General features: G+C 39.9%; 1 protein-coding gene and 1 long non-coding RNA gene across 2 annotated transcripts in view; one reads left to right on the top strand and one right to left on the bottom strand.

The window, feature by feature from the left end:
* Window positions 1–209: 209 nt before the first annotated feature.
* LOC121857893 overlaps window positions 210–23344 on the bottom strand; it is an 87060-nt gene continuing 63925 nt past the window's right edge. The window contains exon 3 of the long non-coding RNA XR_006087290.1: window positions 210–258. This is a non-coding gene — a long non-coding RNA (uncharacterized LOC121857893). The remainder of the gene's footprint in view (window positions 259–23344) is intronic.
* On the top strand, window positions 6021–9036 carry LOC121857892 (myb/SANT-like DNA-binding domain-containing protein 3). The gene is made up of 3 exons (XM_042354133.1): window positions 6021–6563; window positions 7730–7872; window positions 8491–9036. Exons 1-3 carry the CDS (start codon window positions 6316–6318, stop codon window positions 8991–8993), a joined length of 894 nt encoding a protein of 297 aa, XP_042210067.1. The 5' UTR covers window positions 6021–6315; the 3' UTR covers window positions 8994–9036.

The raw sequence follows: 23344 nt of genomic DNA, 5'->3' as shown, positions 1-23344 counted from the left end.
CCCCACCACAACACAGGTACAACCCACCACAACACAGGTACAAATCCACCACAACACAGGTACAACCCCACCACAACACAGGTACAACCCCACCACAACACAGGTACAACCCCACCACAACACAGGTACAACCCCACCACAACACAGGTACAACTCCACAACAACACAGGTAAACGGATAAACGACATAAATTATATAAGGTAAGATAGCACTCACCTGTCCGCTAGGGGAGACGTCTACACCAATCAGCGGCTGCTCCTGTGAGGTAAAGTAGTCATCATTAGTCTTTTCTACTACCGTCAAATTAGCCAATGAGGGGGAGTAATTCACCTGTTTGATGAGGTTAATTATTTCATTACCTGTGTTATCTTGATCTGTGTGTGTGTGTGTGTGTTGGCCTGCGTACATGGATGTTAATGAATGTGAATATAAAATTTTGTGTGTGTGTGTTTTCAGAAGACCTAAATGTGAGAGTCCTGTAATAGAGAAGAGGGTCACCTTACATATAACAATAAAAACAACAACAACTCAACAATTTCCAACACTATTTAAAAGAACTACAAATTTTGGTCTCAGAACTTAATAAAAAAGTTTCTAAATACAGCTGGTTAGAATTTTGTTGTGTATCTAAAAATTATACAAATACAAAAAAAAACACCTTTCTGAAGCCTTTACATTTTGGAGCGAAAAAGCGACATCAGATGCTTACAGATTGTTGGCTTTTGGACACATTTTTGGATTAATTTCAACTACAAAAATTAGAGTTGCATATGGTGTGTTTCTGATTAAGTTTATATAGTGTATAAATTTGTGAAAGTACAGGTAAATACATGAGAACACATCCACAGGTATACTATGTTGACACACCTGACACATAAATGAAATAAAAAGTTCTTAATCAGTTGTTAAATATAATTGATGATATAATGAAGGAATTAACATATCATTTAGTATTACACTTCCTGATTATGTAAATGAGGATGATTTCGGGCGTGTGAAATTCCAGAGCTCTCATTGGTCCTCTAAAAGTCTAAATGAATCATACCGGAAAATTAAAACAATGATTGAATTATTACTGAATATTATCCTACTATTAAATATAAAATGACTTATATCCAATAATTAAGACCAAAGGTGAATTAGAATCTGTTGCTAACATTCACACAGAATATGAGAGCATTAGTGGTGCGAGTTAGTGGTGCGTGTTAATGGTGCGAGTTAGTGGTGCGTGTTAGTGGTGCGAGTTAGTGGTGCGTGTTAATGGTGCGTGTTAATGGTGCGAGTTAGTGGTGCGTGTTAGTGGTGCGAGTTAGTGGTGCGTGTTAGTGGTGCGAGTTAGTGGTGCGTGTTAATGGTGCGTGTTAGTAGTGGCTTCTTCTCTATTGGTAAAGTTAAAAAACTGGTGACATCAGTAACAGCTACTCCCCCCCATCCTTTCTTGTGAGAGTTACTGAGGGGAGAAGACTAGATTTCCCTCACATTCAATTTCTGTGATAGGTTCCCCTCTCTCTCCATCCCTCCCTCTATTCTTTATGCCTTCCTCCCTCTTTCTGCCCTCCCTCCCCCCTTCCCCCTATCCCTCGCGTCGCCATTGTCGCTGCCTCTAGAGACAGATTGGATACGTCTAGTGGAAGGTCCTGTAAATCCTCTCCCTCCCTCCCTGAGAACTACCATTCCCTGGAGCTCTTCCCCTAATACCCGCTCTTTCTGCATCCGTTCCCTAGAGCTCTTCCTTCGAGTCTTCCTCCTTGCAGCCTCTCTCCTTCTTCCTTCCCAGCTCCTCAACTTTATCTATTTGTCCCTACCTGGAAATTTTTTATCACTACTTCACAAATTCCTCCCCTTAACCTCTACGTCCCCTCAACACCCCCCTATCACCTCATGGAGCCCCATTTCCCTGGAGCCCTCCCTTCAAGCCGCCTCCAAATTCCTACATCCCTCTTCCCCACCTTCCCTTCCCTCGAGCCATTAACATTGTTCATTAAGGTCGCAATTTTGGGCGTTTTGAGGTGTATGGCCCGGGTGGGTCACAGAGACACGGGGCAGTGTGTCGACGTCACCTCACACACAGGGCGGATTCGTCACGCTGGGTGTAATTACAGGTGGGTAGGCGGAGGTGTGAGGTGTATCTGAACTCCCCTGGGTGTGTCCTGGCGGGGGTGTACTTGGAGACAGACAGACAAGACAGAGAGACAATATGACTCTTGATTAAACTCTTATGTAGATCTAGTGAAAAAATAAGCTAGACAGAAAAACAAAACGACCTTTCCCTTGTACCCCAGTGAAGAGCCGCCTAGTGTGAGCCGGGAGTATCCTGGTGGGGGTGTCCCTAGGACGTCACACGAACCCTGACCTAAACTTTGCAAGTAGTGGCGTCAATACACGACACCCGAGAGTTGAGTCGACTCTTGCAAACCTGTAACAAGTTTTCCCTCCTTACTGGTGAGCTGCTGCTGTGTGCTACTGGTGGTGGTGACAGTGGTGGTGATGGTGAGAGTGATGGTGGTGGTGGGGATGGTGATGGCGGTGGTGATAGTGGTGGTAATGGTGCGGAGGACAATAATGATGGTGTTGAGGATGATGGTGGTGAGATTTTTTGACCATAGTAGTTATTGGTGTTATTTCCTCGTGGTCATTCATCCTGGACCCCAGGCTCTAACACCCCTACAGGACCCATCACAGCTTCCCCAAGGGCAGGGTGTCGACGGTGCCGGGTGTGAAATTGTTAATTACTGCTAAGTGTAAACTGTTATTGAAGATTCATCAAACTTGGCATGGGAACATTTAGCTGGGGGGGGGGTAGAGGAGGAGGAGGAGGGAGAGGGGAGAGAGGAGGAGGAGGAGGAGGAGGAGGTGGTGGAAGAGGTGGTCGAGAGGGACATTTTGAATACTAGAAAGTGAGTAAAACATCTTTACGAAAAAGAAATGAACACGGTCAAGTGTTATAGTGAGGACACACACACACACACACACACACACCATAACTTATAAGGCGGGTGCGTGTTGTGTCGCCTGGTAGGATGACAGACATCTGCACCACCACCTACTGCACTGTACTGTACACTATTTGGTTAACACAATGGTAAAACTGACGAGTGTTCTATAAAGCCTGAACCTAACCTAGCACTCACACGAAACACGATGCTACCATGCGGGTGGGACGTAATATTATCTTACTGTGTTAAAATACCACTATGTCTGGCTGCGTTAGTCAGCTCAATGCTCTCTCCTCCCGTCTGACTGACCAACATTTTTTTTCCATGTGAAAGAGATTTTTGAAATACGTCTCATTATGTACATTATGCTGCCAGAGGTACGATCACCCACACCACCACAGCTAATAACCCTCACGCTTAGCCTTCCTCCTGCACCAGGTGAGTTGTACAATGTATTTCTCGTATCATGTTCCACGACTGCTAGTCATTGTTCGGCGGGGTTGATCTTCACTAGTAAGTAAGGCTTCTTGTTCGAAACTGTGCCAAACTTAAACGAGATACTACAATGTCATCTGTGGGTAGAACAACATTTCGGAGACTCGTTCCCGCAGTCCATTGTCTCAGGGGCGTAAAGGAACATAACTAGATAAGAGTTTTCATCAGTCATGTATCTGATTGGTGAGTCGCTTCTTACATGCATGATAAAGCAAAAGATAATTTGGTGCTACATGGTTTGTGAACATTAGTATGGGTAACACGTAGTGCTTGTGTGCAAGACGATGAGAGACTCGTTAATACACACACACAGTGAGAGCCACCAGGCTAGCAAGTGCATTATAGTACATCAAATGGGCGTGGCTGGGAGCACCACCACCCACCCTCCACTCTAAGACCTCCTTCAGATAACACCCTTCATGGCCCTCTTCAGGAGGTTTTTACTGCTCGTCCACCCTCGTAGTGCTCACACAAACGTCAGCCGGGATATTGTTCCACCACTGAACGACTGCGTTTTAAGTAGCTAACGACTGGCTAGCCAACCAGAATGGCTCAGCTCAACCAAGAGATGATTGTACTGGTTACCAAAAATTAAAAGGTCCTCTTTTAAAATAAATGAAATTATCAGTTGAAATATTAGCTAACTGGCACAAAGAGACTCGTAACATACCTCAGCTTATTATTACCCCCAAACCTGTTCCTTCAGCGTTTATCAGGTGAGCAGATTTGTGCACCAACATTTACAAACACTTTATGTCATGTTACTGGACCCTGACTCTTCCTTAAGGCCTTCCACAACCACAGGTAAGTGACACGACTAAGTGATGAAATGTCTGCTCAAACAAACACTGGCACTGAAAGAGTTTATTTAGCCCGGAAAATACAGGTACAAAATAAACAATAACAACATATCAACATTACTGTTATCTTGAAATATACATCTACAGTCACAATTACAGGAAAACATACACGGACACATACACGCATACATACACGGACACATACAGTACACACATACATGCACCTACACGGACACATACATACAAGGACAGCCCAGTCCCAACCAATGTAAAAATTATCAATAACTTGTAATAAACCAGTGTATTCACTCCCAGTAAATAATACTTATTGCACTGTCACTATGTTGAAATGAACTGTAGTTTGAGCTTTTCCCCATCTAGTTATTATATATCTTATTTATATCACTTATGTTACTTGTATATTATTTGTAATTCGAAACCCATTCCCCAAATATGTAACTGTATATTTTCAGCCTTCTGGTTGCCAAGCTCTTTCAATAAACCGTTAATTATTATTATTATTACATACACACACACACACATACTAACACACATAACACGGATGCACACAAGAAAAGAAGAGTAAGAAGATTCACACCATCTGTACCAAACTCCGATTCCCGAAACAAGTAGAATTCCTGAGACCAAACGCCCTGCACTCAACATACCACAACAACACAGTTCTCGCCTGCTTGTGAGACAGTAATGGCAGACTCCTGACAATTACCCACTATAATATATATTCATTGCGCTTTAAATGCTTCCTCACATATACTGCGACCAAATATCAATTTTCTTTTTATCACCTCCGTAATTGTATGATAGCAGAAGATATTTTTTATCATTTTTTTTTCAATATTCAAAGAACATATTAATGAAATGGGTGACTGCATAATGTTGTAATGAATATATGGTAAAGTGATTTTCATTCATGTTCACGTCTAATTCAACTCACAATGGAGACAAATTCACATCGTATAATTAGTACAGTATATGTACCCACCCTAACCTAACCTAATCTAACCTAACCTAACCTAACGCTAACCTAACCCCCCCCCCCCCAAATAATGTGAGGGTGGTTATTCTGGTCAAGTACTGCACGACACTGCTTGACCACATCGATGTACAGTATACGCAGTCAGCCATATCTTATCTAAACCAAAGGACAATATTAATAGAAATAATATCTTCATATTTCCCTTTATACTTGTTCCAAACTTGATGGGAAAAGTTTCTATAACTTGTGAATAATAAAAGTAATGGATAGTTAGTCACATCTTACTCAAAACCCATTTAACAACCGTCTTATCTTGTGTCAGGTGTAGTGATCAATCTCCAGGTCACCAGTATACACCACGAAGGATACATCACGTTACTTTAAGTTGAAAAAAAAACAAAATAAATAAATAAATAAAAAATATAATGACAAAGCTTGCAATTTTCTACTCACCCCCGCCAAAAAATAATAAATGAAAAATAAATACAACTTACAATAAACAAGTGATATTAAAATGCTCATCACAAAAACCGTATGAGATCTTTACATTATATAAGGGAATTTGTAAACACCTTATATGTATTAGAAATATAATAAAAATAATAAAATTCACGAACGTAATTATAATGAGAAAATAAAATAGGAGTTGATTATGCGCGCGCGTGTGTGTGAGATGTGATTTATGATGTTGGTCTACTTGAAAAAAATGGGGAGGAATGTTATGGATTTATGAGTGTTGTGTGTGCGCCTCCCCACCTGAGTCTTCAACCCGATATTGTTGGAACTCTTCTAGATCCAGGCGGCGAGAGGCTGTGTGTGCCCTCCTGTCATGTCGGGATTGTGACGTAGACGAATCCAGAACGGTGGTTTGGGCTCGGTTCAGGCGTGTGACTCGGGATTCCTCAGTCCGAGATTTCCTGCAGTGGATTACCCATATTCAGAACATCGGCTTGAATCCCGGATCGAGTAATCTGTTGTATTTTCTTTAATTACGAGCAGGGATTCGAACACTGAAATTCCAGCCAATTACGTTTCAGTTACACCATTACGACAGCCAATCACCATCGAGAATAATGTTTACCTGATTATGGCGGCAGTTATGACTCGACGAGTTTTTACAGAGCAGGAGAGATCTGTCCTTGCAAGACTAGTCAGTGAAAACAGCATCGTAGAAAGCAAGAAGACAGATGTGGCGTCAATTATTGATAAGTCAAAGAAGTGGCAGCAAATAACAGAACAATACAACTCAAGTGCCAATGTTCAAAGAAGAACACCACTTCAACTACGAACTTGCTGGAAGAACATGAAGGTCAAAGCAAGGAAGTATATTGACAGGTGAGATTTGTAAATGTTAATATCATTTTAGCCCAAGTTATCTAGTCATATGCAAGTGAGAGTGGTATTACCTAAGAAGTTTATTATAATCTTAGCCTTAATAAACATTAAGGTAAGAATTAAAGAACATACCCACAGGTTTGTCACATCTTCACTTATTACTGCTCCATTATAATTAAATACATGAATGTGTTTTGAATACAGTATATTTCATAAGTTATAAGGACCTGTTGACATTAGTTTCATATCTTCAGTTAGTTAATAATAATTATAATACTAACAAATTCAGATTGTGATTCTCAGTAATATATCAACATATTTAGATATAAGTTTTTGACGAACTAAAATACGAAAAATGTTATACAGTAGTAGAATAGAGGCTTACAATGATGCGTGATACAAAAAATGCATTGGGAACACCAAAATATTGACAAATTACTGGTATTTATTAAGACAATTGATGTAAAAAAAACTTTTGCATACTCCATGTCTTGCCATAATATATGTACTTGCCAAGAATGAAGAGTACCACTGGTGGGGGGTTGATGCTTCCCATCAAACTGTTCTATGCCTTTTTTTTCCATAAATTCAATGTTCTTTGAAAAGTAAGTTTTGAAGTGAAAATACCATAGACATAGTCTGGCACTTAATGTGTGCTTCTCCTTGACTATTACCAAAGAGAAATTATCAGAAACACTGATTTCATTATGTCCTTAACTAGTCAGTTTCTTTTTGCTTTACCATTTTATAATTTAATTATTTCTGTGTCATGGCATTTTCGAGAGAATTAACAGTACTGTACTGATTACTGGAATACTGTATACTGAAGATATATACAGTACCTGTTCATATACAGTACTGTATGTGAATACACAGTAGACATGAATCCCATGTGATCCTGTAATTTAGGATTTTTTTTTTTTTTACTTTTGATGATTCCACCATTACTTGCAACTATTACAACACCTTGTGGGGATTACTAGCATACAAAAGTGAAAACTTTCAAAGTCAATAACACCAATAATTATGAACAATTAAATACTACTGTATATTGGTATCAGTAAAATAAATATATATGGAGTGATTAGCCTTCATTATCTCCCTTGTTTTCCTTAGTAATATTTAGTTATTCTAATTTTGAAAAAGATTTTATTTGTGTATTACAGTGAAAGACGACCTCAGGTGAAAACTGGTCGTGGTCCTCCAAATTTTCAACCTGCCAGTAAGGCAGTAGAGGACACTCTGGCAGTTTTACCGCCAAAGATGTACCAACCTGTAGACAGTGACATTGGGGACAATGAACCACTTGGTATGTTATCATTCTTCATCCCGTGTTATCATATAAGATAATAGATGTGCAATAAGAATGTTTGCACAGCCATAAATAAGGACAATATTGACTTGTTATCCTCTTTTATATGGAATTACTGTACTTACACTGGGAGCTTCTGACAAGTGTATACTATATTGAATGCTGTATTTATTTAGGTAGAATTATTGTATCAGATAAATTTATCTTGTCAAAAATAGATATCACCTAGTAGGCTAGTCATATCACTTAAATAATGTATTTTTACATTTACCTGTTTTTGTCATAGAAAGAAAAAGATCAGTAAATAAGCCATTAAAATTGTAAAAATCATCAGAACAATGAATACTCTATCAAGTAATTATGACCATTTGCTTAATATCCTACTGTATACAGTACGGTATAGATATTTTCTGAATGTGTATTCAAATTTTATTTTTCCATTTAGTTACAATATTAGTATTTCTGTTGTATTTCTAATTTGATTCAGTATTTAAAGATACAGTACAGTACGGTACTTCAAAATGTACATTTACAGTAGTACTACTAAATTCAATAGCAAATTTCAAGGTAAAACTGATTTTTTTTGCTTAATTAATAAAATAAAATGTGTTGCAGCTCAAGCAGAGGAAAGCCTTGGGGCAATCCAAGATGATGCTGTTATCATACAGAATTCTGAAATAGTAGAGGATGACATGGGGGAAATATTGAATGGCAGAGAAGGGACTTCATCCAACTTATATAACTCTAGGCCACATTCAAGTCTGAGTACTGAAAATGAAGTGTCAAGACCTTACTCAGGGTGTAGTAACAGGCATGAAACTTACAGACACCAGTATCAGACTCCCAAGAAAGTGGCAGCAAGGTATGTTGAGAAGTCTTGTGAGCTAGATGTACAACTTCTACATTCTAAGCTTAGAACAGAAAAATTGTCTCAAGAATATTATGATTTGAAAATCAGATGTGCTAAATTAGAAGAAGAAAAACTAAAGAAGGAGTTACTTTTTCAGGCTGAAAAGCACAGGATGGAGTTACTTTTTCAGGAAGAAAAACACAAGAAGGAACTTATTCTTCTGGATGAAAAATTGAAATGTATAAATAAACAGACAATTATAATCTGACTGATATTTCATTTTACCTTTACTTTTATCCTCTTCACCACTGATCGGCCGTTAGCCGCTTGGGCGATTGGTCATGTCTCTGTCACGCACTGTTGGCAAGTACTAGGCATGTACTGGCTCTCCGTTACACACTGTTGGCAGGTACTGGGCATGCACTGGCTCCTGAATGCACCTGAACCTGCTCCAGTGTTGGTCAAGTCTGGTCTTGAAAGAACTCACACTCGGTGCCGTCACAACACTTTCCTGCAGATTGTTCCAAGAGTTCGCAACTCTCACTCCGAAAAAGTTTGCCCTCACAGTTTTCTGGACCTGCGGCTTCTTCAATTTTGAGCTGTGACCCCTTGTGGGGCGAGCGTCTGCCAGCTCCAAGTAAGGACACTCGACTGAGTAGTGCCCCATGAGATGCTTATACACCTCAATTAGGTCACCCCTTGCCCGTCTGTAGTATAAGCTAGGCAAGTTCAGGCGCTCCAATCTCTCAGGGTAGTTGAAGTGCCAAAGTGCAGGCACCAGTCTGGTGGCCTTCCTTTAAATATTTTCAACTGACAGTCCCTAGCATATCTCGGGGACCAGACGGGGTGACAGTACTCCAGATGGGGAAGCACTTCACTCTTGAAGATCGTTACGAGGGACGGACTGTCTAGATATCTGAACGACCTTCTTGTAAGACCCAATAATTTATTTGCCTGATTTATTTCTTCTTGCAATGGCCCGAGAACTTCAGCTCATTATCAACATACACACCAAGGTCCTTCTCACATTCAGACTCGAATAATGCAGTTTCTTCATCCCGATGGGACAAATGAACGCCTCCTTTCCGTTGGTACGCCCCAGGTGCATCCGCTTACACTTTGTGACATTGAATCTCAGCAGCCATTTCTTCAACCATTCTTGGAGCTCACAGAGACCTTTCTGCAGCTCTTCACAGTCTGCTTGGTTCTTGATTTCCCGAAATAATTTGGCGTCATCGGCAAACATTTGTATGGTGGACTGTACATCGTCAGACATGTCATTTATGAAACAAACGAACAACAGCGGGTCCAATATACTGCCCTGTGGTACCCCGCTTGTGACAGGTACAGATGATGATTTCATGCCATTAATCACCACACACTGCTTGCGGTCATGTAGAAAGTCTTCTATCCACGCTAGGACATTTTCCCGAATTCCGTACCCTTCTAGTTTGATTTTCAGCTTTTCGTGGGGTACACTGTCGAAAGCCTTGGCAAAATCTAGGTTTATATTGTCGATATTACCACCCCGTTCCCGAATATGGGTCCAAATATCCAATACCTCGAGCAATTGTGTTAAGCAGGAGCGCCCCAGCATAAAGCCGTGTTGGCAATCCTTTACTTATTACACATAAGTAAGTTGACTAAAAAATATGGAGCCCTTTGTAATGTACAATATCATAAATTAATGCTCTGTATAGTACATACTGTGAATTTTTTTCATTTCCAATGCTTTATAATTTTCTTTTTAATGACATTATGAAACTGTTCCATTATGTGCAAATTTTTCTTAAGGGCAGAGTGATTTTCTTTGCAATTTTAATATACCTGTACTATAGGGTTATGGCATAGAGTATTATGTAGTTTTATTTTCCCACAAGACAGCTGATTCAAGTTTAGTATTTTCTGTGTAATGTGATATTTTGTCATACAGGTATTCAAATTGGACAATTATTCTGGAAGTTAGTGCCTATTTTCCTGAAGAAATTGGACCTAATTTTCTATTTATTACCAATTTCAATATAGAATCCTGCACTGTATTCTAATATATTTTGCCTTCCATACAGAAATCTCATCACACTTATATATTCATTGGTCATATGTTCATTATTACTATGCATTTCCTGTTACTATACAGTATTATAGATTGTTACTTAATTGCAGATATTTAACAAAGGTTAAAAAGGAAAGGTCATGATAGAGGATTTTTATTCCAAACTTTATGGAAGCTGTTATTACAAACTCAAATAAATATGTTTGCATTTACCTGGTATATTGTTTTTATCCAGTTTACACCGACTGTATAGTCCAGTAATTGAGAATCACCCTGTATACTGAATAAAGTAAATAAAAATAAATTTTCTATGTATCTTATATGAATTAGGTGTCAATAATTCTTTGCCTTTTGGCAACGTCTGCCTTGTGTGCCAATAAATTGTCCTGTTGAATGATGATGGCTGGTACATGAATATCAACTGTAATGTTGTATAATATCATGCAGGATACATAACATGAATGCTATCCTGAACTTTCTTGAGTCTTAATTGTTGTCTAAGACAAGGAAACTTCCTTTTAAGGGCACCCAAACAACATTCCACTGTCATTTTTGTTAAAGATAAACTGTGGGTAAATCTCCACTCAGGGCTGCTGACAGGATTCTTGAGGTGTTAAAATGTAAGGCCTGCATGGATATGCAGAGTCCCCAATCAGATGTCCATGGCTACCAGGTTTCATCACCTATTTCACTTGAGAATTGTCAAAAGTTCTAGCATCTTGACAGGAACCTTGCCACTGGATTGTTGCAGATATTATCTTGTAATCTGGCCCACCCACTACTTATGTATTGATGGAGTGACAGCCCTTCCTGTTTCTATAAATTTCACCCACTGTTCTATTTGGGTTTTGAATTCTTATGTGTGTGCAGTCTATGGCACATATTACTCCAGGGAAGCCTTGTTTCTGGTAGAATGTGTTGAAACAAAACCTAAATTAGAATGACTTGCACAATGTAAATTATTTACAAACTTTTGTGTCAATCAGTACTTTTCTGTTGTTTATTTTGTAACAAACCTGTGGTTACATCACACAATATAGACAGTGTGGTGGTACATTACTGGACCAGGACACAATCAGTCAAGAATACAGTTACGACACAAAAAGTAACTACCTGTACTGTACAGTTATGTAAACTGTACTGTACATTCAGTAAATGGGAAAGTACTGTACATATCAGAATGGACTGTGTATGCTTACTGTATGCAAGTTTGTAGGGGGTTTATGTAAAGTTCTGTATACAGTGTGTGTACAATCCCTCCTTCATAGCGGGAGAAAAGTGATAGTAACACTTGCTAAAGTAGATGGTACAGGACAAAGGCAGGCCATTCTGTATCACCATATCACCAATTGGCCTGCCTGTATCACAAGCTCAAGATGATATCATCTGCTGGTAATTACAGTACAGTATAGTGTATACAGTAATATATTTTATTTACAATACCATATGGTGTATGTGTACAGTTGTGTTTGCATCAATAAATACAGCTGTGTCTGTTCTGCAAGATGAGTAGTTCAGACTCAGAAATCTTTTCCAAGTCCCCACAAAATTCCGGGGATGTTAGTGTATATCCATGCGAGATGCATAGTTTTGACTCTCGGAAAACATTTCCCAGTACCTGGAAAAATTCAGGGGATATGGGATTTTTTCCGGGGAAGAGAAAATTCGTCTCAATACCCAGTAATCTTTCATTCCCAGAAGAGCTTTGCACCCATTAATGGTGGTTAACGGAGAGTTAGCTGTATACTCTGCTGCTTATTTCCATAAATTTTTGTCAGCCTTGCCTGATCATTGTTTTTGTCCATACTGTATTGTACAGTACATATTTGGCAATACAGTGTACAGTACTGATATCTTTTTTGTTACAGGTATTATTCAAAATTCTTTTTTTCCCTATTTTTTTCCTTTACTTCTGTTATCTGAAATAATCTTTGAAATGTTCAATTCATGGTTCATAATTACTCTTTTATATCAGTTGTGATAATTTTAAGTTTCATTTTTGTAGTGGTAGATTCTAAATAATATTCTTTTTATTTAATCAAATGTTGTTGCCTCTCGTAAACACCTCTTATCTGACTTTGAAGTGTATACTGTAGTATTATACTGTACAGGTATACTTGGATTTGTAAATTCACATTTTATTTTTTCTGAAATTTTTGTAAGTGACATACTGTACTGTACAGTGATCCCTCGGTTAACGAGCACCTTGGTTAACGAGATTTCAGTTAATGAGTTACCTTCCATAAGATTCTAAACTTCGGTTAACGAGCAATCCCTCGATTAACGAGTTTTTTACGAGCCGACCTCAACATGTTTTCGCTTGCATTTGGCGGTCCACCAGCTGTAGTATTAGTCCACCAATACAGTAATCGGTTTTAGGGCTTAAATTCCTTAATATTTTAGTAAATATCAAGAAGTTTATACTATTCATTAATCTTATAAGTTTAATATTAACTTTTTTAGTAATTTTAACAATTATTGAACATAATTGAAGGTAAGCAAACTAGTCGCATGCGCGTCATCCAGCCTGGCAACACACCAAACAGGCGCCAGTCTCTCTGTCTTTTCAGTGGAGGTAACATCTTGCTTGAGATTCTCTTCAACTAAATGCTTTTTTTTTGTGTTTGCAAGCAAATTATTGGTCATTTTTAAATTTATTTTACATTGACAATATATAATGCAGTGCAGTGTTGATTTAAAGAAAATAATCTTGAATTACACCAGGAGGGCAGCCAAAAAAAATGGGAAAGAGAGTTGGTGACGACAAAGTAGACTTAGAAACCTTCCCTATCAAGATAGATTAAAGAAACTAAACTTGCATTCCCTAGAAAGACGAAGAGTGCGGGGAGATATGATAGAAGTATTTAAGTGGGTGAAAGGAATCAATAAAGGAGATATAGAGAAAGTTCTTATAATATCCGAGCAGGATAGGACTCGTAGCAAAGGATTTAAATTGGATAAGTTTAGGTTTGGGAGGGAGATAGGAAGGAACTGGTTCACAAATAGGGTGGTGGACGAGTAGAGCAAGCTTAGCAACTTTGTAGGACGTGTTGGGACGCTGGAAAATTTTGAAAGGAGGCTAGATAGATTCATGGATGATAGAGAGTGGTAGTAACTCCCGACAGGAGCTGCCATGCACAGAACCGGCCTATTGCAGACTCCTTATCTTCTTATGTTCTTATCTCAAACCCGGCTTGAATCTTTGTGTTGGCTCAAGCCAGCGTTCTGAATACCAACAATTTTCAATCTTCGCTCGATTCTTGGTTTAAAACCTTCATTGGGGTTCAAACCAGCGTTCAGCGTGCCACGTGTCACAACCTATTAGCACTTTGGTTTTTGTTTCATAATGTCAAGGGAACGGCTCTTGTACGGTGAGACAGACAAAATACACACTCCTAATTATACACAGTCCAAACACACATTCATACATACACAAACACACTCATACATGCATTCATACATACACAAACACACACACTCATACACATACTTAACTGACTTAACAAATGAAAAATCTTGAATGAAAATTGACTGAGTATTCATGTGTCCAATTACATAAAATATTTATACTTCTGCCATGATTATATATACAATTAGGAGGAGCATTTTAATTAGGTTTTCACTCAACACTGTTCTCTTTACTAAACAATAAACGGTAATAATGAACCCTGATGCGTCATCTATAAATCAATATTGTTATTCACTTGTTTAGGGATATTTCCTATTAAAATAAACATTGATCACCTGAACATTAGACACCCCCAGCTTACTTTTTACCTGCTGATTAAAAACCCTAATGCTAATCTAACCTAACGTTAACCTAACCTAACGTTAACCCAAACCAACCCCCTAGATAGCATTAAAGGTGTTCAAATGGTTAGGTGAAACAAGCTGAGGTCTCTAATCTTCAGATTATCCAACGTTATTGTGCGCACCGTTACAACAGGCAAATTTCGCTGTAACTATTTGATATATACAGGTTACGTTATGGAGAGTTTAATAAGTTTGATTTTACCTTAATGAACTCTAATCTACCTTGACTCGAGAGAGACATGACACAACCCTCGCCGCCACACTCCCTCCACCTGCTGCTGGTCAAGGCCTCTCACACTGTCTTCGGATGTTTGATTTATGGAAACCTGGAATGTCTCAAAGCAAATTCGATTTCACGCGCGTTAACGTCGGCTGGGTGTTTCCTACAGGGAACACGGGTGAATAATGGTTGATGGATGTGTCAGGCTGTGTGTGTGAGAGAGAGAGAGAGAGAGCGAGAGAGAGCCGCTGGGTACAGGGGACTGGTGACGTCTTGTTCCAGCTGTAAGTCTTTGGAGTCGCGTTAATTCCCAATCTCTCTGTGTTCCTGTCTACTCCTGTATCTGATATTTAATCCCCATTTCTGTCTGCCTGCCTCTCTTACTATATCTACTGTTTCTCTGTCCCTGTTACCTTATTAACATGCTATCTCTCTGTTTCTTTGTTACATTCTGTCTGTCTGTACGTCTGTTTATCACCCCCCCCTACACACACACACACACCTTGAATTAATGGCGCCATTTGTCATTCGTGGCTCATCACTTCTCAATAATCTCTGCGTCTCCCTCACAACCTATTACCACGACACCTGCGTCTTTCTCCCTCCCTCCACTGTCCCTCATAGCTTCACTCACTATCTCTCCCTCCATCACTGTCTCTCAAGGCATCACTGTCTCTCAAAGCTTCAGTCACTGTCTCTTCCCACCATCATTGTCTCTCATGGCTTCAGTCACTGTCTCTTCCCACCATTATTGTCTCTCATGGCTTCAGTCACTGTCTCTTCCCTTCATCACTGTCTCTCTCCCTCCCTTAGAAGATATATATTGTCAAAGTATTAATATTTTTACAACCCTTACTTTTATACCTTTACTGTACCGTTATTAACCATTATATCTTATAGTGTCACGTTAATATAAATTACCATTGTAATAATTATGTATTTTGCAGTCAAGACACGATCCTGACTGTCTGTCCCTTTGTTTTACCTCAACACTACCCACTTATCACATCAGCTATACTCTGCTGCAAAAATGTGTATAAATTTATAATATAAACGTAAATAATAATAATAATATAACAATAATAAATAAATAAATACATAAATAAAAAAGTGATGAACGTCGTAACATTATCATATGTACTTACTAACACCATTTTATGTGTAGTTATCCAGATGTCTCTAAATGTTATATAATAATTCCTTGCGGTAAATGTACTGTACAGTATATATCAGGTGCCACTACCGCTTGGAATAAGAGGTCTTGGAGGTCAAAGTGTCACGAGGTCACCGCTGATTTAAACAAGTAGGGATCTTAGTGAGACGGTGTCGGCCACTATCATTCAGGAGGACGTGTCGAAGGTTCAAGGACACAGAGAAGGTCAATGATCAACAAGGGGTAAAGAGGAGTGGTGGTGGTAGATGTGGTGGAGATAGTGGTGGTGGTGCTGGTGGAAATAGATGTAAACAATGAAGAAATGCTCGTATGGTAGGTATGGTCTTCTCTAATGGCTTCCTCAGTCTCCAAGAGCATCTCCTTGAACACCTCTTAGCTGCTACCTGGGTTTCCTGCCTCTCTTGTCTCCTCCTCCTCCCCCGTCAGCGTCTCTCTCGTCTTCTCCTCCGTCACCGTCAGAGTGAAATATATGTAGGAGGTGTTGTGTCCTCGTTCCGCCACCATTGTCCTCTCTCCTCGCCCTAATCGTCACCTCACAAGAGAATGTGAAAAATTGCGGATTTTAGGGCCACCCGCAGTGTCCCTCCACCACCCCTTTCTCTCTCTCCTACCCTCACCCTCCCAATCCCCCGTCTCCCCTCATCCTCCCGCTCCCTCCCCCACACCTGCACCACCCCCCCACCGACTCTTGATTGGCGCTGTATATTTCTGTATTATTTTCGTTTTTATTCAAGTTGAACGAATCGATACAAAAATGTACTTGAAAAATGTGTTCAGTTTTTAATAATTTTTTAAGCTGATTTTATACACCTGTTCGTATTGAGGCAGACTACAATATGTAGTTCTATTCTAGCTCACTTTATTGGTATATTTAAAGATTTTTTCCCTCACTGCGACCATTGTAAAATTGACATCTAGTGTTGAGCAAACTTGTTCATGTCTGATCTTGAGTGTGAAGCAACGCTGGTATAAAACGTAAGTGAATCTTTTTATGTGATTCTAACCTGTATTGTTAATGATTCTACCTGTACATAGCTGTTAATTCTACCCGTAGAGATCTGCTCATTCTACCTGTATAAAGTTTTATATCTACTTAAATCTGAACCAGACTCTGGACTGGTATCTGTACCTACTCCTCTACATTTGCCAACTTATATCTTTACCTGTAACTTTACCTGTACTGTACCTGTATTCGTTACTATTTAGCTTTGTACTTATACCTGCATAGGAGGAGGAGGAGGAGGTGAGTGTTAGGTGCAGGTGGCGCTCCCACGGTGTCATGGTGTCACGTTCACTCCTGTCATTATTGTGATGACCTCTCTCTCTCTCTCTCTCTCTCTCTCTGATACACCACCTTCGTCTCTATCCTCATCCACTTCTCTCTCTCTTCCTTTATCTCTCACTCACATTCTCCCCGCCTCTTACCTCAGCCTCCTATTCTCAATTTCCTGGTTCTTTCACTAGCTCTCTCTCTCTTTCATCCTCCCGCCAGTTTGTTCCACCCTGTTGACCTCAGGCACAATCAGGTCTTCAACCCACTATCGAACCCTCGAACCCCATATCCCGAATTTCCGAACCTCCTAACCCCAAATCCCGAACATTGAACCCCGAACCTCTTACGTAGGCATTAAGGAGTTATATTTCAAAGTGATGAAACCTGATTTTTCTGACACTTGATATTTAGGATTATTATTGCTCTTCACATAAAGCGGAATGATTCCTTTATTTCTTACTTAAAGGGGTTCGTTCAGGGATCCGGAACACGGGACTCGAGATTCGTAGTTCAGAGTGTTGGAATCGAGGTTCAGTTTCAAGTTTTGAAGTTCAAGCTGTTTGGGTTCAATATTCAGGATTCGGAATTCAGAAATTGGGGCTCGGGGTTCATGATGTCGGTTCAAAATTCAAAATTCGAGGCTAGGGATTCGAGTATTGGGGTTCGGGGTTCAGTATCAAGGTTCGGAGTTGAGACACAGACAGGACAGGACGCCTCACAATAGCTACAGTACCTGAGGTGGGCGGAAGTGACCGTTCAGGACCGGACCATCAGAACCTAGTGTGTTAAAGAGGGAAGTTAGGGCAGGATAAGGGCTTTCGTACCCACTCTCAGGGATTTTTAGATCGACTGTGTGGTAGAGGGTTGTGTGGTAGATTGGTTGTGTGGTAGATTGGTTGTGTTATATGCAATCTTAAAATCCCATTTCGAAAAAAAATCATCGAAGGCTTTGTGACTCGGACCTATATGATTCGAAACTTCGTGATTCGGACCTTTATGATTCGGCACGTTGTTGTTCTGAACTCCGTCTGGCCGCTGGTCTTTGTCTGGCAGGCTGGATGTAGTGCAGTACAGTACCGGTCTACAGGCAGCCTCGGGGAAAATGAATCCACCGTAGGAAGCCTTTGATCTCCAGACACAAGACTCCGGCCTCACAAAAGCTACTTGTACCGAGCAAAGGGCGGAAGTGACTGCTGGGGGAGGGGGTAGTGCTGATGGGAGGGGAGAGGGAGGAAGGGGGAAGGGCAGGGGAGAGAGGAGAGGTGGGGGGGAAGGCACCACGGAAACTCCTCAGTGACGGACCTGGTCTTATTCTCTTTTTTTTGCTATTGTTTCCCAGCTGCTCTCTCTCTCTCTCTCTCTCTCATCTATGTCTATATCTCTATCTTCTTCCTTTATATTTTCATTTTATTTATCTACCTTACTTACCTATCTTATGTGTGTATATAACACATGTACTAATATTCAAAGGATTACGTGAAGACTAGACACCCTGTATTATATCACCTTTAGAGTAACCACCCTAACGGTAACTTAACCTATCAAAATATAACTTAACCTAAACCTAAACTAACCTAACCTAACTTAACCTAACCTAAACTAACCTAACCTTACCACCCCAGGTCGTGTTTAATCATAAGGTGAAAAACATTAAAAGGGGGTTAATCATTAAGTGATCCCTAAAATGATAAGAAATACTTTTATAAGTATTTTGAACAGATGAGAGAGAGAGAGAGAGAGAGAGAGAGAGAGAGGAGTAATATTTATTTTTTACCAAAGTTAAAAAAAAAATTATTGCTATTATTATTATTTCTATTATTATTATTATTATTATTATTATTATTATTATTATTATTATTATCATTATTAATATTATTATTATTATTTCTATTACTATTATTATTTTGCGGTCTACCAGGGGACAAGAAAGAGGAGGAAGTGGAGAAGGAGGCAGAGGGAGAGAATGCGGAGGTGGGAGAAGGAGGGGAGAAAAGAAGAAAAGGAGGAGGAGACGGAGGAGGGGAAAGAGGAGGTGGCCGAGAAGGAGGGGAAGGGACGAGGGAAAGGAGTAGGAGAAAGAGAAGGAGGAGGAGGAGAGTTGGAGGGGGTGTATCAAGACGCAGCATCTGAGCATCCATCTCTCTCAGCCCATCACTGTCATCTCTCTTCATCTCCCCCACCACTGTAAACACTCCCGCCAGGCTGATCGTATCTCGCTCTAGTAAGTTGAGAGAAAGAGAGAGACAGACAGACAAACAGATGGAGAAAGACCGAGGGAGAGAGAGAGAGAGAGAGAATGTAAATACGTTTATTCATTTGTCTCTGTCTCTCTCTTACACATACATACACACACACACACACACGCACACACACACACACACTCTCGTACACACAAATAATCTCTCTCTCTCACTCTCTCTTTTAAATGAAACAGCATTTATAATCACACACACACACACACACACACACACACACACACTCACACACACACACACACACACACACACACACACACACACACACACACACACACACACACACACACACACACACACACACACACACACACGGAAGCAAGGGTTCGGAGTCACCTTACAACAGCACCTCCCAAATATAGACAGACAACAGCTGCCCTTTGTCCAATGGCCTGACACACACAGCAGACACCCAGCGATAACCCCAGCAGACACCAGCAGAATGATAGCAGGCGATAACTCAAGCAGATATTATGTAAATGATAACCACAGCAGACACTATGTAAATGATATCCACAGCAGACACTATGTAATTATAACCACAGCAGACAACAGCAGAATAACCAACAAGATATTCAAGGTGTCCATCCAGATATCTGAGGGATGGAGACCACGGCCCACCACTCCAATCCTCGCTCTCTCTACCAATCCTCTCTCTCTCTACCAATCCTCTCTCTCTCTACCAATCCTCACTCTCTCTAACCAATCCTCTCTCTCTCTACCAATCCTCTCTCTCTCTACCAATCCTCTCTCTACCAATCCTCGCTCTCTCTACCAATCCTCTCTCTCTACCAATCCTCTCTCTAACCAATCCTCTCTCTCTAACCAATCCTCTCTCTCTCTACCAATCCTCTCTCTACCAATCCTCGCCTTAACTCTCCAGGGACTACAAGTATTAATACCATTCATCTATACCTGTTTCTGCCTTCCCCTGATCCTCCTTAGCTTTAAATATTCATAATATCTCTCGTAACTCAAAACAATCTCAATTATTCATTGGTTTTCTCGGGTAGCTCAGGAAAATCGGACATCTCGTTAACCGCACTGGATTACTCTTCTCAACTTCCATCCTCCTCTCCCTAGAAGTTAAACATAGGGCTACTAACTTGTGAGGAGAGTGTGCTAACCGCTACTCCACACACGAAATGGAAAAAGGAACACCACTACACACAGTTACGACGGTGATGCAAATATTTACAATGTATATGAATGAATGTATAAAAATGGATATGTGAATATATATATAAACAAGTATACAAATTAATGTATTAAACAATGTACACAAATTAATGTATAGGTTATAAATAAATGTATATAGATTGATGTATATGAATAAATTTATATCTTATGATGTTTATATGGCGAATAGAAGGAGGGAAAATGTGTAGAGACTTGAGGTACACATTCCTTGGAGGTACAGCTTGGAGGTACAACTTGGAGGTCCAGTAAAAATGAGGAATGACTCGTGCAAACACAGATGACGAGGAGTCGGGCAGTGAATAGTGGGAGGGTCACTGTACACATCCACTATTCATTCACACATCCACTATTCATTCACTGTTAGGTTAGGGTGCTTAATCTTCAGGTGAAGTAAGCTGAGGTGCCTTATCTTCAGGTGAAATAATCTAGGGTGCTTAATCTTCAGGTGAAATAAGCTGGGGTGTCTAATCTTCAGGTGATCCAATAGCGAAAGATGACTGACAAAGATCTCAACACAAAGTACGGGATGATATTACTTGAGTCTAACTGAACATTATAAGGCAGGAGCGGGGTGGAGGCATCACACTTCAGCCACCAACCATGGGGACGGGACCCTGGAGTGGATTCATAGAAGAAAAGACCCAAATATGACTTCTACCAGATGATGATGATGATGAACAGTCCCCTTCACAAGTACGTTTACAGGGGCTCGTCACATAAGCAGTCCACTAATCATTATCTTTGAGGTATCTGTTTTAAGACCGGGTTCTTGTTTTAATTTGATTCCATAGTATGATTACTATTGTGAGTTTTCTTCTGTCGAATGTAAACAAACACAGGGCTGCCATACCGCACAAAACCTGACGAGCCCCTGTAAATACACTAGTGAAGGGGACTGTACAGTACATGTAAGGAAAATACACACAATTGTAAATATGTGAAAATAACAATGATCATAATAATAATAATAATAATATTGATAAAAATAATAATAAGAATAGTAATAATTATAACATTGATAATAATAATAATAATAATAATAATAATAATGTGTGTGTGTGTGTGTGTGTGTGTGTGTGTGTGTGTGTGTGTGTGTGTGTGTGTGTGTGTGTGTGTGTGTGTGTGTACAGTATCTGTGTATGTAAATGACGCCACTAAAACAAACAACAACAAGAAAACACAAACACAAAACCACATAACCAAGAAGAGATATGACCAGTGTCCCCAAAAGCCACAAGAATGGTAAAAAAAAACTACTTAGGGTTAAAACTCTTCTGGGCTTGTTTATTTAGAGACTTTAACAGCTCATTAACTGTTTTTTAACCGTCAACACACACACACACACACACACGTAATGGTTACTGTCATTAGCAAAGTTCTCCCTTAAGCCATTAATATCTGTCCACGTGTGTTCCATTTTTTACCGTCTACCTCACCATTACCATTAGTTACCTTACATCTATAGTCTAACTTACCATTATCTATATTCCTATACCCTACCATGGCTACCACGTGTGATATATGGTACACCATTTAAATCCTATAGTCACCATTATATCTCTGCACCAACACTATATTGTATTAGTCTTTCACTAAACACGTCACTATCACACCACCACGTCACCATCACTCTCCCCCCGTCACCATCACAATTCCTCCCCTCCCTGCCACCATCTCCCCCACCACACCCTGCCACCATCATGCCGTCACCATCACCCCCACCCACACTACCACCACCACACTACCCACAGCGCGTCACCCTTACCAGTCAAAGTGTGGGAGATAACCAGCCTTAAGATGAAAGATTCGCCCAGATAATAGTGAAGGAAGCTCTTAATGAAATACCAATAGTGGCGTGATGGAGCACTCATGAAGGCGGCCCTTGATGACGTGTGTGTGTGTGTGTGTGTGTGTGTGTGTGTGTATTAATGTTTTAATGTTTTGTTTGTTTTAAAGTAGTATGTTTGTGTGTGTGTGTGTGTGTGTGTGTGTGTGTGTGTGTGTGTGTGTGTGTGTGTGTGTTTTTGTTTGTGTGTGTGTGTGTGTGTGTTTGTGTGTGTGTGTGTGTGTGTGTCCCACCTTCCCTCAACACAGTGACGCAGTTCAGATAGAGTGGCCGTCTATTAAAATCAAAATAGTAAAGTTTTTCTTTTTATGTTTTAAAAAATTGATCACAATTAACCAACACAAATTGGCTAATATAATTTTCTCAGTGACTGTGTGGAGTCAGGTTAACGTCACACACCCTGCGAGAGGCCACACATTTGTTATCAGTAAAAAAAAATATACTCACCAAAACTGACCAGAAAATAACATTAATTTGGTAAGGAAGAAATCTTGAAAATATCCCCAGGAACAGAATCACTATTGTTCTGATCACCTGAAGATTATCCACCCCGAATGTATTTTACCTGATTATCAAGCCCCATAAACCTAACCTAACCTAAACTAATCTAACATACCCTAACCTAACCTAATCCCTCCAGGTATAGTGTTAGAGTGGTAAATAACCAGGTGAGATAATATGGAATGGTTGGCTAATTCTCAGGTGATCCTTAAAACCAGGTAAGAGAATGAGAGAGTGAGTGTGTGTGTGTGTGTGCTCAGGTGATGTGCCCGAGATCACGACAA

The sequence above is a fragment of the Homarus americanus genome, unplaced genomic scaffold, assembly GCF_018991925.1.
Source record: "Homarus americanus isolate GMGI-L3 unplaced genomic scaffold, GMGI_Hamer_2.0 scaffold6354, whole genome shotgun sequence".
Taxonomy (NCBI): domain Eukaryota; kingdom Metazoa; phylum Arthropoda; class Malacostraca; order Decapoda; family Nephropidae; genus Homarus; species Homarus americanus.
The sequence above is the reverse complement of the archived record's forward strand: the minus strand, read 5'-3'. Positions and strand labels throughout refer to the sequence as shown.